The 15,142-nt window shown below is 40.1% G+C and overlaps 1 protein-coding gene across 4 annotated transcripts in view; it reads left to right on the top strand.

The window, feature by feature from the left end:
• The window catches only part of LIN54 (lin-54 DREAM MuvB core complex component), a 31,439-nt gene that overhangs the window by 12,856 nt on the left and 3,441 nt on the right, over positions 1-15,142 (top strand). For 2 of the 4 annotated variants that reach the window (XM_009708495.1, XM_009708498.1), the window contains exons 2-8: positions 1,918-2,038; positions 4,938-5,083; positions 9,181-9,397; positions 10,154-10,227; positions 10,377-10,574; positions 12,458-12,549; positions 13,841-13,912. In XM_009708495.1, coding sequence (XP_009706797.1) covers positions 1,918-2,038; positions 4,938-5,083; positions 9,181-9,397; positions 10,154-10,227; positions 10,377-10,574; positions 12,458-12,549; positions 13,841-13,912 — 920 coding nt within the window. Of the gene's footprint in view, positions 1-1,917; positions 2,039-4,937; positions 5,084-6,665; positions 6,822-9,180; positions 9,398-10,153; positions 10,228-10,376; positions 10,575-12,457; positions 12,550-13,840; positions 13,913-15,142 lie in introns of all 4 variants that reach the window. The other 2 variants (XM_009708497.1, XM_009708496.1) reach the window with 2 other exon arrangements.

The following is a 15,142-nucleotide window of genomic DNA, read 5'->3' as shown; positions in this document are numbered from 1 at the left end:
ACAAAAAAAAAAAATAATTTACTGATAAAATGCCTGCTCATCTATCAGCTGTGAATGAGCCAAGAGCACCGAATCCTTGGAATTTTAAAATGGCTTTGAGTTAAATTTGTAAACTAGGCTGCGAATGAAGCTTCCTTCTTCAAACAACTTAGGTTTTGAGGTTTCAGTTAACGTATCTCCAAAAAGAATGTGGTGGTTTTTTTTTTTCTTCTCTGTTTCATGTTAAGCCTTGACTATTGTATGCCACCTGTAAAGCAGCTAATGTGTCCTGGGTGCACCATATTTGGGTGAATGACCTGCCAATGGTCTGAGGTGGAGATTTCCTCTAAGGAACACTTGTACCGTAACTGTGGAGCAGCACATGGCTTCCTTTAAATGAGGTCTATTTTCTGGTACTACCTGATGTCAGAGCTGTTTGTTGCTGGCTTCCCTTGCCTGGGCACAACTCAGGCATGCAGAAGCAGCGTTTACTTTTCACAGCAGGATGGAGGGCTCCAGTGCCGTAGCAGGGGCGAGCTCCAGCTTCACCAGCCATGCCATGAGCATGCTGCTGGGACCTGAAACAGCCTCACGTGTGCCCTTTACAGGGCAGCTGGGGAATTCGTTATGTGCTACTGAATACTTTGAACGTTTTGGCATTACTCTACTGTAAAGGAGGTGTTTTCAGTCAGCAAACTCTATAAATAGGGGTTTGTGTAGGAAACCATAACATCCAGCCTACTCAATTGCTTCATTTAAGCACTCGTAACTTTCTCAGGCTGTTAAAAGTCACTGTCATTTCTGTATCTTTGCATGTCGGTGACATTTCTCCATTAGCGACTTGAGTAACAAAGGTGGTTCTGTGCCTTTGAGAGGTGGCTCCCCACATAGATGCCCATGTTGTGCCTCTCTGATGTTGCTGGAGTTGGTGGCTGGTGCCCATGGGATGTGGCTGGGCATGGAGGAGAGACAGTATGGGCCTGACTTTATGGGGTGGGCTTCAGTAATGCCTTCCAGCATGGTCACCTGCACTCGGGGAAGATCCTAGCAATAGCCCACATCTTCAGTCAACAGGTTAAAATAGTCTTTGAAAAAAGTCAATCTCTTAATTCAACCATTTACTAGCTGGATGTCGGTGTACAGAAACTATTAGGATAAATGCATCTGGTAGTTAACGTCTGTCAGTGTGGAAAAGGGGGAAAAATTCTTCTTTAAGACTTTTTAAGACTATAAAACTCTGCTTATAAAGATTTCAACTTTATAAGTCTCATGGAATTGCACATACATGTTCTGGTCCAGCTGTGTTTCAGGAGACTGGATCACAGAAGGGGAAAAAGACTCCCTTGTACCTGGGGTGCAGCCAACTGATCTGTTCTTGGATAGTGAGAACCCAAAACTTTCAGGGACTGAAATGTACTTTTTGAGAACTGTTGCAGAAGGCTGTTTCCCCATTTGCAGGATAAAAGTGTGCTGCTATGTCAAAACAGGTCAAGAGATGTTTCAGAGCAGTAGTTGTCATATTTAAATCACTCAAGGTACATGTTTTGTCCTGGTTGGCTGAAAAAGAAGTAACTTTTTTTAAAGTTTCAAATATTAAGAGTTGCACATTTAATTTTAATGTTTTTATATAGACCAACAGCATGTGAGAAATAATTTCAGCATCTTGAAGATGAGGTATGTTTGCACAGAGAGATACCTTACGAAAAAGCTGTAAGGCATTTGGCTGTCCTGCTTTGGTGACTGGTTTTCTAAAGTGGCGTGGATGATATCCTAGTTCTCTCCATAGTTAGAAATGGAGGCGAAATGTGAGATAAGCAGTTATTCTTCTAATTATGTGTGCAAGTATTGACCTTCCTGTTTTCTAATCTACCTAACGATACAATAATTTAGATCCAAAATGCTCAAATTACTTTAGATGTCTTTTCCTCCATCTTTCAGATTGCGAAGAAGACCCGAACCCCGACTTCTGGCCCAGTGATCACCAAGCTGATATTTGCAAAACCAATCAATAGCAAAGCTGTTACAGGGCAGACCACTCAAGTATCACCAGTCGTTGCAGGTTGTACTATTTTGACTTGTTTTGCTTTACCATTTTTTAAAGGCTGTTCAAAGAGATGGTGATTGTTGAAATTTTTGTCTCTGGTTTTACTGTAGTTTCTGTTAAAGTACCTCAGGCAATTGAAAAAAAAAAAAAATCAGAATTTTGTGGGTAGAAGCAGATAAATGCAGTTGTTGGTATCTTTACACTTCACTCATTTAGAATTATCTTCATGATTGTAGAGTTTGATCATTTTGCCTTTACTGTAAGATGCTTTTATTTTCTGGATTTTGAGGAGGAGAAAAAAATACCTCACAGCCAGAGAAACGTCTACTGGATAAACAGCAAATAGTTGTAGATACATTATATAAATGCACAGGGGGGAAAGGAGACACGTGCTCTTGTATTACTTTAATCTGCTTATAGAGGGACTTAAATGTAATACATGCAAATAACAGGAAAAATGTTTGAGTAAAAAAAGAAGTAAATAAAGCTGTGTTGTTTCTGTTAAGTTGCTCACCTAGTTTAAAAATAAACATCGCAGAAGAGTCTTCAGAAGGTAATTAAGGCAAATAAGAAATGGTTTGTCTCTGGAAAATAAATCTGTTTGTCCTTTAAAAAAACCCCCAAAATTAAAGAAAAAAAACCCCACAGTGTAATCATTTGTTTATTATGGCAGTGGGACTGATGTGTCCCTTGCATACTTGTAATGATGCATTTAGCAAGTAACATCTGAGACATGTAAATTATCTGAAAAGGACAAATGTAGGAAGCCAAAGCTGTCTTCAGAGCTTTGAAGTATGTCTTCAACTGCTTCCAGATTGACCAACCCAAGTAGGCCTAAAATCTTTTCCATGTATTTAAACAAATTTGTTAAGCCTTTACAGAACTGGGGCTTGAGCTGGTTTTGAAAAGAATGCAACTGTCTCCTGTATTCAAAACTTTGATAGATACAATTGAATAGCACATAACTGAAACATATTTTTTTCCTTGAGTTGTCAGACTGCCTGCACCCTGAAGCCCGACTCATGTTTCAGGTGAAAGAGGGATTTCCCATCCCATTCCCCAGTTTTTCCCCTTTCTCAAACAATTCTCTATCAAATGTACAGACCTGTGAGTAAGAATTTTACTTCACTATGTTTATAAATATTAGAATTAAGCTGTTTGTGTGTGGTTTTTTTAGAAAAAAAAAAGAAACAAAACCACAAAACAACAACAAAACCCACAAAAAACCCAACCCAAAAACATTAAAAACCCCAAAATGAGCCACTTGGAGCTGCGTTACATTTTGAATGCATTGCATTTCATCTGGCAATGCATGACAACTGGTAAAGAATAAGGAACCACAACCAAAATAATACTAACAAGAGCATATTTTAACTTTGCTGCCTCCAGAATGAAGGGAAATGTCTAAATCTAAACATACCTATGTAATATTGACAAACAGATATGTTACAAAATAAACAAACTTCCAGCTTTTAAATCAATTTGTTGGAAAATCAAGAATACCTGTCCCTGAGCCTGTGAGAGAAGTATCCCTAGGAGCTGAAGATGCTTTTCTAATTGAGAGGGAAATCTTTTTAAACATCTGCCTTTCCTCTGGCCTTCCCAAACAGGCAGCACAGCTTGCCAGCTTTGAGAGGCTGGCATCATTTTGGAGAAAGTGTAACATTTCTGTGTTGTATTTTGATTTCTTTATGTGTTTTTTTGATGAATCTGATAAATATTTTTAATTGCCTGAGAATTTCTGCAAACTGAGGTGGAAGTTGTAAATTTGAAAGACTTGTCAATATAAGCAGCCAGATTCTGTTTAGGAAGCTGATGCCAAGGGGCGCAGAGGGGATATAATGGAAAGGGAAAGCTGTCACCAGGAAAGAAACAAACTCAAAGCATTGAGTACTGTAGATGGTAAAAATTTCAACAGACTGACATTTTTCAGGCTGCATGTGGCTTTAGCAGCTGCTGGCAACTATCTGTGCTGTTATTTGGGCTGCACAAAAGTGAAGGTTATTTTAGAGCACATAGACCTCAGAGGAAGGCAGCTTTCCATGAGGATGATGCTTTTTCTTGTTAGTTCTGGTTGACTTGTCATGCCACTGGTTGGTTTTGGATGGAAAAGTCGTGCTGGTGTTTCTTTCTTGTTTTGATAAATGCAGTACAAGAGAATGGGTGACGGAGAAGCTATGACAGAAATGAGTCTGAGCCAAAGTGCAGTGGAGGAAAGCGCAGTGGTCAAGAACTCTTTGGAAAAACCTAGAAATATGAAAGAGTTTTGCAATATTCCTAAGACTAATTTCATGATTTGGAACTGCTGGTTTTGATGTTTAACCTTTTTTGCCATTGTAAAAGCAGTGTTGCACCACCCCCTGTATTTTCACAGGAGTGTCTCATTCTGTTAGGTGGTGAAAAAAACAACCACCAACACAGAAGAAAAAAACCCAAAACTTTTAGAGTTGAGCATAGACAGACCAAACACCTTTTTCTTGGTCACTGTAACACAGTTTGTTTCTGATGGCTGAGGTTTTCAAAGGAAGTAGCCCCCCACAGATGCTCAGTTTCTCTGTACATTGGCAGTAGCCCAGGGAGTTCCTAGGAAGCTGCCAGCTGGGTGTTTGAGCACGGCACAGTGTTTGAGCAGGTGTATTGGAGGATGCTCACCTGGCTTTAAAAAATTTTCAGCTGAATGTCACAGGAAGCTCAATGTACATTTCAGCTTTTTAAAACCCAAGAGAACTGTCTTTTCATTTATGGCAATAATGGCAATTATTTTCTTTGTCGCTAAATCTAACTTAAAGCCTTCCTACCAGGTAATACACTCTCAGAAGTAGGTATCAATGGCATGATATGCAGAGAAAATTTTGCTTTAAAAGTTAATGTAAACAGGGATGCCTTGAGCTGATGATACCTTTCTTGTTTATAGGTAGGGTTCTTTCACAGTCTGCTCCGGGAACACCACCAAAGACAATAACGATCTCTGAGAGTGGAGTCATTGGATCATCTCTGAGTACAACAACACAACAGACACCGAATAAAATAGCTATCTCGCCACTCAAATCCCCTAATAAGGTAAGGACCTGGTTCTGGCTGCAGCTTTCTATCCTTCCTGCACAAGTGGCCTGAATGAAGCTCTCTGTGTCTTTGCTACAAGCTCCTTATGGTCCTGCTGCTCCAGAGTCTCCACTGCACATCACAATGCTCTGCAGTAATGACCTAAGCTAGATTTTTTGCAATTAGCTCCCTTACTGTGGTTTTAAGGAAAAATGCGTTACTGCATTAGTTTCCCATTCCTGGAATTTCTTGCCATTTCCTAAGCATCCATTCTGAGAGCAGCTGTTCTCTCTTAGCCAAGTGCTCAAACAGATTTGGGTTTTTTTTAATGCCTTCATAAAATGTCAACAGGCTGTTTAAGAGGAGACCTCAATGATGTTAACAGGTCAGCTCTTATTAACCATTGCCTGCTACTGCATAGATTTAATAATAGTAATTTAGTCTTCCCTGATAACATTTGAAGTAAATGAGATTTGCAGTGTTCCTTGACAAATACAGAGCTGGAGATTGGCACAGGTGGGCAATAGATAGAAAAGGTAAGTCATCCATTGTAAGCTGTGTTACAGATTAAGTGTCATGGTGACACTTGTATTTTACGCTTGATAAAATTGTTTTGAGAAGAGGAATATTGCTGGGGAAAGGAAGAGTCGGGAGGGAGGGGCAAGACGCATAGTGCATGCAAACTAGATATGTATAAAAAACTAGGGTAAGAGTAAAGAATTCTTAGTTTGGTTGTGCTTTAGGTATGTAATGTTGTACAAATGGAGTGAAGGACTTGTGTTTGAGAATTATTAGTGAGGGAAGCAACATGAGGAAGAAGTAAAAAAAAAAAAAATAAAATCTAGAATCAAAATTAACAATGAGTGGGAGTGAAAAGACTCCTTAGGGTTACATCTTGAATTTGCTGCAGATAAGTAATTCTAAGTATCTTTTAAAATCAAATGGTTTCAAAAATTGGGAGTTTTCTCAAAACATAAAGAAGGAAGTTCAGAACAAAAAGTAGAAAACCTACCTTGGCAAGGGTGTGGCTATATAGAATACAGTATTCAAACACTGCACTCTGCAGAAATGCAGTCAGAAGACTGGATCTCTACTGGAATCTGGAAAGTACATTTGCAAATACTGATGTTGTTATACTTTGGCTGAATTGGTAGTGTAAGGTAAGACTTTTTTTTTTTTTTTTCTTTCTTTCCCCACAGCTCTCCTTTTAAAATTTCCATTTATGAGTAAATAGTCACGGTACCAATTATGAAGCTGTTTTTCAGAAAATCCATCCTGACAATGCTCCAGCTTCAGTGGGTTAGTTTCCTTAATCAAACAAACAAAAAAAAAACAAACAAAAAACCAGAAGCTGTGCTAGCTTTCTGCAGAGGCCTTTTGGTGCTGGAAACCAGCAATGCCTTAGAGTTTCTAACATGACTATGTGCTGTCATTGAATGGTCGGATCCGTGTGAGTTGTGATTAAATACAGCACCCTTGTTCACAGAGAGAGCTCTTTGTACCGATGGAGAACTGTACTTTCGTGAGGAGGAGAATGTATATGTGCAGGGTCTTGTATTCTGCGCAGAGATTTAAACTGCTTCTCTGTTTTGCCAAGCAGCTAACAGTGGTGTCAGTGGCCTCCCAGCCTCCCAGCTCCCCCCAGAAGACGGTGGGCGTCCCACTGAACGTAGCGTTAGGACAGCAGATCCTCACAGTGCAGCAGTCAGCACCCTCCTCCCCTGGGAAGGCTATAGTCAACCACACAACCGCCCAGGTACAGACGGACTTTTCCTTTGTCTTTTAGCCTGTCTCTGTCTCATTGCTTGCGGGTAAACTGGAGTGTTGAACCACAGATTGGCAGTGGTCAGTCCCAAGGTGTTGTTGTAATGGTGTTTGCTTAAGAGTTGGCAAAAGCGTTGCCCTGAGGAACACTCTCCTCTTCAGTCGAGGGGTGCAAACCATTGCAAGCCTGTGCAAGGGCATGCTGTTAGAAAGCAGCTTTCCAACCTGGAAAGCCCCAATTGGTGCAGGTTCTCGTCTCTGTACACTGAATCTGCCAAGTCATCTGAAAGGCTCCCTATGGCATGAGGAAGAGTTCTTTGAGTGGTTCTATCTCTTCTACCAGTGTTTCTATGCCACTTACTAGGGCTCCTTTCGTGGTGTTTCTGAGGTTTGCAAGAATGGAGTTCATGTTCTTGTGATAGAGGTCTGCATAAGCGAGACACCATGGTTCAAGACCTACAGAATTATAAATTATTAATTTCCTGTGTCTCATTTCTAGAAAAATGTCAGGGTTTTCCATAATAGCTTTGATAGATTGATTTGCGTTAATGAATGACAAGACAAAACTGACCTTTCTTACAAACTACAGTTCTTATTTTTTCCCTCTTTTGTAATCTTAGATGAATCTTTTTCTGTCTTAATGTCTGTATTGCTGTTTTGGTAAACATGGAAGGATGCATCTGAGTGTAAATAACCAGAGGGGATATCGCAGGGAGTGGATACCGTTGCCTGTACAGCACAAGACCAGATACTCAGACAGATTTTGCCAGTTTTGCCTTACCGATACAGGAGATGATTGGAATGCTGATATGGGGACGTGAATACCAGTATGATTTGATTTTTTTGTTTGTTTTCAGAGTAAAACTGACAACATTGTCTTTTTGAAAGAGTTGTTAAAAGGTTAAGTCACTCTAATGCAAGCACCCTGAGTGACAAAACGGAGATGGCAGTGTGATATACATACTGAGTTCAGATCCAGAGCTATCTGACACAGCACACAGGTTTCACCTGTCTTCACTGGGCTCAAGAACATGTCCTTGAAAGAACTGTCCCTTGAATTTTATAATTTTCCTAGCTGTCCTTGGATAGCAGCCACTAATTTGTGTGCTAGAGGGAACTTTGCCCATGTTGGTCTCCCTATGATAACACTTAAGCTGTGACTGTGCTTGCAGATAGTGCTTATTTTTAATTGCTCTGGGTTGTTGAGGTTTCAATATATTTAAAAAAAAAAAAAATTCCCAAGAAAACACCTTCTTTTAAAAGACCAGACTTATATTTCCAGTGAAATATGTGCAAATTGAAATTTCATTCATGTAGTTGCTGAAAGCTGGGGAGTTGGGAAAATCTTCTAAGAAGAAGTCACATCATACTATCAACCAAACTTAATACTAAAACTTAATGCCAAGGACAATGATACATTTAGTAGCAGTATTAAAAGACACTGAGAATAAAAAGCTGAACTCCAAAGGAAGTTAGATGGAAGAAGAGAAAGGACGAATAAACCAAGGTTTGAGGTTGTCAGCAAGGCTGGAAAAAGAGGCCATTATCAATCTGGTAGACTTATGAATATGTATAAATAAAATAAGCACTTGCTTGTTATCAGTTTGCAGTTTGAGAGAAATTGGAAAGATGAAGTCTTGCAAATTCCAGATGTACTGTTATTCCAGCTGTGAGGTAGCACAGGTCTGCCAATCTCCCTTTCTTTCCTCTTTTTGCTTTTTTTTGTTAATAAATTGGTTTTGCTACTCTTTGTTGTTCTTACTTCTTTGATTTCTCAGCTTGTGTCCTCTTTTCTCATGTCTTCAGCTATCAGTTTATGGATTCTGTTCCATTTCCTTCTCAAGGGCTGCACAGTGACTTCTGTGTATTAATCGCAAGCTGTCTTAACAGGACGTATCTGTACACACAGAGAAATCATCCTGCAGTCCAGCATGAACAGTTCTGCAAGTTCTTACCATGTGTTTTTATTAGTAGGAATATTTCTAGGTTTGTTCATTGCTTGATTTTGAATACAAACTGAGCAACGTTCTCTGTAACCACCTGAAGTGTTTTTGAAAGACATTGTATCTGGGGAAGTGGACTGAGTCACCCTACTCATGTAAATATTATTTTACTCTGGTGTTTGGCATAGAGCACTGAAAATGGAACTGAGTTTGCTCTGAGCTGTTGAGAGGCTTTTAATCTCTTTACATCTGTTTTATCCCCACCGTAGCTTTCAAAAGTAACTGACTTACTTCTCAAGGATACAAATGGATTAAAGAGTTGCTCCCTACCAAATTGAGGAATAAACATGCTGGTGGTCTTTCTGCCTTTGTACAAGTAACTTTGTGCTGTCTGTGTTGGCTTAACAGGCTGTGAAATCAGCAGTGCAGACCATTACTGTAGGAGGAGTGGGTACATCTCAATTTAAGACAATTATTCCCTTGGCAACTGCACCCAATGTTCAGCAGATTCAGGTACCTGGAAGCAAGTTCCATTATGTTAGACTCGTTACTGCCACAACAGCCAATAGTTCAACCCAGTCAGCCAGTCAAAATCCCAGTACGAATACACAACCTCTTCAACAGGGTAAGTGCTGGTGCTAATGTATTGTCTGAAGTAAGTTTTTCTTGGGGTTTTTGTGGTGGTGGTTTTGTCAGGATTAAAATGAGTACATAATAGAGATCTGTCAAGACTGCCAGATGTACCTGATTTTGTGGTAGACTCCTATAAATTTCATATTCTGCTGTTACTTCTGGTTCGTATGTGGAAATGTTCCTCTGTGTCAAATTGCCCTGTAGTTGGGCCTGAATCCTTGGAGCATTTTAGGTTGCTTTTCCCTACTTTACCAGCTTTGTGGGTGACTCATGGCAAGTCCCAGATCCTCTGTATGAAAAGTGCGAATCCAAGACAGCCCACAAACATCTTGCCAAAACTCCTGCAACATGAAGATCTTTCAATGTAAAATGCTTTACAAGTGCCAGATATTTCTGCTGGTTTCTGTCTGTGCTTTCTGGAGCTGTAGTGGATTAAGATTTGAAACCAAGGTGTGGTTTTTGTATTCTCTTCTTGCCAAGGGAAATCCAGTCTCCAGAGGAGCTCTGCACCCAAGCTGGATTTTAAGTCATTGCTGTGAAACGTGTACACACTATTGTGCCAAATACCTGTTTACAGAGGTGCTCTTTAGACATAAGTGTTATATGCCATGAGTTTGGTCAATTAATCTCAGAGCATAGTTACAGTATGAAGTACCTTTGCGTTATGCACATGTGAAAGTCTGGAGGACTAAACTGTGGACTTTGAGTGAATGATGTGTGTTAATGTGATGTTGTTTCTCGCTACTAGCGAAGCCAGTGGTGGTGAATGCGACCCCAGTGCGGATGTCTGTTCCCATAGTGCCAGCACAGACTGTGAAACAGGTGAGCTAAATGTAAAAAGCATATTCCTGACTGACTTTGGCTGGACAGGGAAAAATGTGTTTTCAGCACTGTAATGAAATGTTCTATTAATGAAAGTCCATTCTGAATCAACAAAACAATGATTTCATAAAGACTTCTTTTCTCTCCAGGTGGTGCCCAAACCGATCAACCCAACTTCCCAGATAGTTACTACTAGTCAGCCCCAACAAAGACTTATTATGCCAGCCACTCCACTGCCACAGATACAGCCCAACCTCACCAACCTCCCACCGGGCACTGTACTGGCACCAGCGCCTGGCACGGGAAATGTCGGGTATGCCGTCCTTCCAGCTCAGTACGTCACACAGGTATGGCGTTAACTCAAGAGATAAATAAGGAAATAGTGCTGTTGTGGAACATACTGCCTTCCTTTTCAAGGTTCTTGCTCGCCAACTGTCACCTGACACTAAGGGGACAGAGTTTCTTTTAGGGATCCTTGGCAGCATGATGATGGCACTATATCGTAGTTACAATTAAAGCTTTATTTTCTTAACAGGATTTTTTGATTAGCATAGCATAGAATTTCTAATCAGAATAGAACAGGATTTCTATAAGCAGAATCAGTGTAGTACAATTTTGTAAGTAGTGTAGTACAGAATTTATAATACAACTTAACTTAGAATTTCTAATCACCTAGATCTGAACTTAGAATTTCTAGTCACCTAGACCCTCTGCCGATTGGGTCAGATCTTAATACAAGGTTTGCTTTATCAATATAACAATCAGAATCTAGACTCGAAAATCATACAAAAGAATACAAGTCACTCACTCGATCCTTGTTGGAAGCAGATGTTAGTGGAGGTCTGTCTGGCCACCGAGGGGTCACAGGTCTCACTGTCCAGCACCAGCTCCAGTCCAAGTTCCTCACTTAGGACTTGGAACTACTTGATTTTATAGACAGTGTTCTGTGTGCTGTTACGCGTCCCTGTTCTGTGACAGGGTCATCACCATCATCTGGTTGTCTGGGTGCCTGAGACCTTCATGGCCAGTAAGGAAGGGAGTAATTGACCTGGTATCCAGGAATCTTGAGGCCAGTAGTGAGGGGAAGAAAAAATATGATTGGTTTGTCTACTTGGTTCACAGGACCTTCAGGGCCTGATAACGAGGCCAAAGGGTACAAATATGTGACCTGCTCGGTCTCAGAGAATGGCTGCTTGCATTATAAAATGGCGTTGGTTTTGCTGACCACATCAGCAGGTGGTACTGGTCACATGAACCCAGGTCTAGGGATTAATTTTTTTTGCTCTTTGCCAAGATCTGACCAACATTCAGAATGAAAAGGAGAAAAAATTAAATGTTCTGCTGAAGGCTGACCAACCAGTCTGTACCAATGAGGACTCTGTCAGCTCATGGCATTACTGGTACCAACCTCACTTTTGGTTCCCTGCTGGTTTTGCCACAGCTGCAGTTTGACCCTGAAGATTCTTACTGTGTCGTTACAGTCCACTTCCACAAATCTTATCTTAAACTAAATGATATCCTTTGTTGGACCTCTCCTCAGAGGTTTTGTGTTCTGGACACAATCTGTCCCGTTTGGCCTGGCCCCCATAGCTCCCTATCTTGTTATGTACCAGTCTGTCTACAGAACCTGTCCCAGCAGGAGAAAATGGCTGTGCATAGGTAATGCAAAAGAAGGGTAGCACATAACAGTTTCATTTGGCAGGTTCTTAGGAGGTTTGTGTTTGTTTGTTTGTTCTTTAACGTGAAAAACAAGCTGTGGGTCCAGGTATGCAGAGAAGTTGGATTGTAAATCATTTTACTTGCTTTTATTTAATTCTGTAATAAGTGACTTGTATATTAAGGAAGCTACTAAAGTAATTTGCGCAGGAAGCGATCCTGCTTTATTAGGGGCAGGGTTGCTTAGGAAAAAAAGGGAGAAAAGGAGCATGGTTTTAGGAGCTGGAACTGTTTGTGGTCTGAACGTTTCTGTGTGTAGTCTCTGCATTATCTGTATGGCTGTAGACACTGTTAATAGTGAACAAATATATCATCTAAAATAATGTTTTTACGCCAGTTATGGAAGCAGCAGGCTGCTGCCTGGTCCAAGTTCTACAAATGTCTAAAACTGTGCTTACAAGCATATTATTTTTATAACAATACCTGGAAAGCTAATTAAAAGACTAGCTACACATCCTCTTGCGTATACTTTAATTTCTTTTATGTTAATGCATTAACTTTTTTGTTTTGTTAGCTACAGCAATCATCATATGTATCTATAGCAAGCAACACTGGCTTTACAGGGACATCTAGTATCCAGTCCCAAGCACGACTACCATTCAACGGGTGAGTGTTTTGCACGCAAAACAAACAAGACAAAAAAAACCCTAAAACAAAAAACCAAAACAAAACCAAAAAAACTCCCAGACCTGCAGTATAGGGTGCTGAATGAGCATCTTCTTTCAGTCCCATTATAAGTGGGAGCTGAGGTGTTGGAGTTTGGTTTGGGGGATTTTCCAAGAAAATCAAGTATACTGTGGTATGGTTATTACCTCTGACTAAAGGACATGGATCTGTCTGACAATTGAGCCAGTCTCCTGCTCCAAAGCTGTGTTTTTCTTTCTGGTTTTTGAACTCATGTAGCAGGAAGTTGACCTGAAAGCTCCCTGTTGCTCATTCTTCATTTTGCATCAGCACCTGGGAACTACAAGCCTCAACTATTTCTCAGCATTGCTGGAAAGAGGTGATGCTGGACAGTATAAGAGCTAGATGTTTAGCACATGCAGAAATCCAGCCGAACAGCAAAATGGAACTAAAGACCAAAATGGATCCTGATAGGAGGCTTTTGGTTTTTTTCAGTCCTGTATTTTTCCTTTAAGGATGAAAGTAATGGCTAACGTATTATTTTCCCTTTGCCAATCCAGCAGGCTTAGCTGTTCTGCACAGTTCTTTTGTATTATTGTTTGCTGGAAACTGTAAACACCAAGGTGCTTTTTGTTGCTGTAGCTTCAACTGATGCAAATTAATCCCAAATCCAGATGCAGCTATTCAAACGAATGGGTTTGATTTAATCTCCCTGGTATTACGTGCAGAAATTGCTGGATAGGGATGGAACAAATCTCATCAAAGCGATTAGTGACACAAAATCCGAGTTTTAAGAGCAGTTAAAGACTGTGTCTGATAGCTAAATTTATCTATAAACTGAATAGCATGTTTTGGCTTGCTTTCCCATTATTCTGGAACTTTATGAGGTTTTTTTCATTCCAGCTAGAACAAAAGGAAAGGCACAATCATGTTGTGTGTGAACCTTGGTTGGATCTAGTCCCCCTGCACATAGAGGAGTTCTGGGAAAGTTTTCCCTGATTCTAGTTTTCAGTTATGATGCTTCCTCTAGCTTTAAACCTCACTTCTACATTAGGCATGCAGCCAGATTTGCGGCAAATAACCCAGCTCTTTCTGAGTTGAAAAGGCACTATATATAATAGTTACTTAAATGCAATCAGCCAAAAACCTAATGCAAGGGGAATATAAAGATTTTTTGAAATTTTTATTATGAGCTATTTACCTGAATTTAGAATAGGAAGAAACTGATAAAACAGTGTGCATGTATATAAATGCGTTTTCTACCTCCCCACAGAATAATTCCTTCTGAATCTGCAAACCGCCCCAGGAAGCCCTGCAATTGTACTAAGTCTCTATGTTTGAAATTGTAAGTACAGCTTGGGTTTGGGTTTTGGTTTTTGGTTTTTTAAGCCTGATTTTTGACATCACAAATTTATGCCAAGTATCAGAATATAATCTTTTTAAGTATGTCAGAAATGTTATGTCTAGATGCTAATTTAAGGTTGCTGTTGATTCTGGTGGAGATGTTGCAGTGCCTGTGTAATTTTCCAACTCCTGAGAACTATAAGGACCCTAACATTTTATAAATTTCTAACTTTGCAGCCTTGCTGCATGATGGAGCCAATTCCACTCAGCAGCTGTAGTTGTGGTGTTGTTGCTGTGAGCGAAATGACATCCCGTGGTATCATCAGTGGGCATCTACTATGCTTTGGTGAAGCTGTGTATCTTTTCTTAATAGACAAGTGATTCTTCACTGATAGATCTGAGTCTTGATCATCCTTGTGAGACATTTTGCTATTCCATTCAGTGTCTTTGTAAGAATTTGACGTAAAAGCATTTTAAGCTGAGGAAGTGCTAAGTTTCTTTAACTTGAGACGAAGTGAGTTTACTGAGATTTTTTTTTTTTTTTTTTTTTTTTGGGGGGTGGGGGACACAATAACAGGAGGAGATACTGAAATTAATCAGTGGTTCCCTGAATCCTAGACAATGAAGAGGAAATTGGTGGTGTGCTACTCCAAGGGCAAGTGATGCAACGGTATCTGAACCCAAGTTGAGAAGTGTGTTTAAACTTTTCAGCTTGGGTTTCTTTCCATGTAATGCACCCCACCTTTATGTGGGGAGGTGTGCCCTGTGCTTCCTAGCCTCAAAATTGTATGTGGCACAGAAGACATGGTAAACAGGAAGATGTTTAGCTGTTTTTTCAGATGTTTTACAACATAGGTGATTGACTTCATAGTGCCAAATGTATGTTAGATGTTTAGGGTTTTCCACTTATTTTAGTCTTTGGTGCCTGAGTGCTCTAGAAATTCTGGAAGCAATAACGGCATTGCTGGTGATGCTTTGCACCTTCAGAATGCTCTTTGGAAACAAACTTTTCATATAAATTACTGTAATTATATCTTTTAAGTGGCTAGGCATTGGTGCAGAGCAAATGGCTAATTCACTCTGGCAAAGGTGCTTCCTCGCTAGTAAAACTTTTTCCTGTCTGGAAGGGGAGTTGCTTTTTCCCAAATGAATGTTGAAGGTAGTCGCATAGCCTATTCGACAAAGACGACAACTTGGAGAGGTTATTTGCTCACTGTTGCTCTGGGTTGAT

Source organism: Cariama cristata, unplaced genomic scaffold, assembly GCF_000690535.1.
Source record: "Cariama cristata isolate BGI_N322 unplaced genomic scaffold, ASM69053v1 scaffold27059, whole genome shotgun sequence".
Lineage (NCBI taxonomy): Eukaryota > Metazoa > Chordata > Aves > Cariamiformes > Cariamidae > Cariama > Cariama cristata.
The sequence above is the reverse complement of the archived record's forward strand: the minus strand, read 5'-3'. Positions and strand labels throughout refer to the sequence as shown.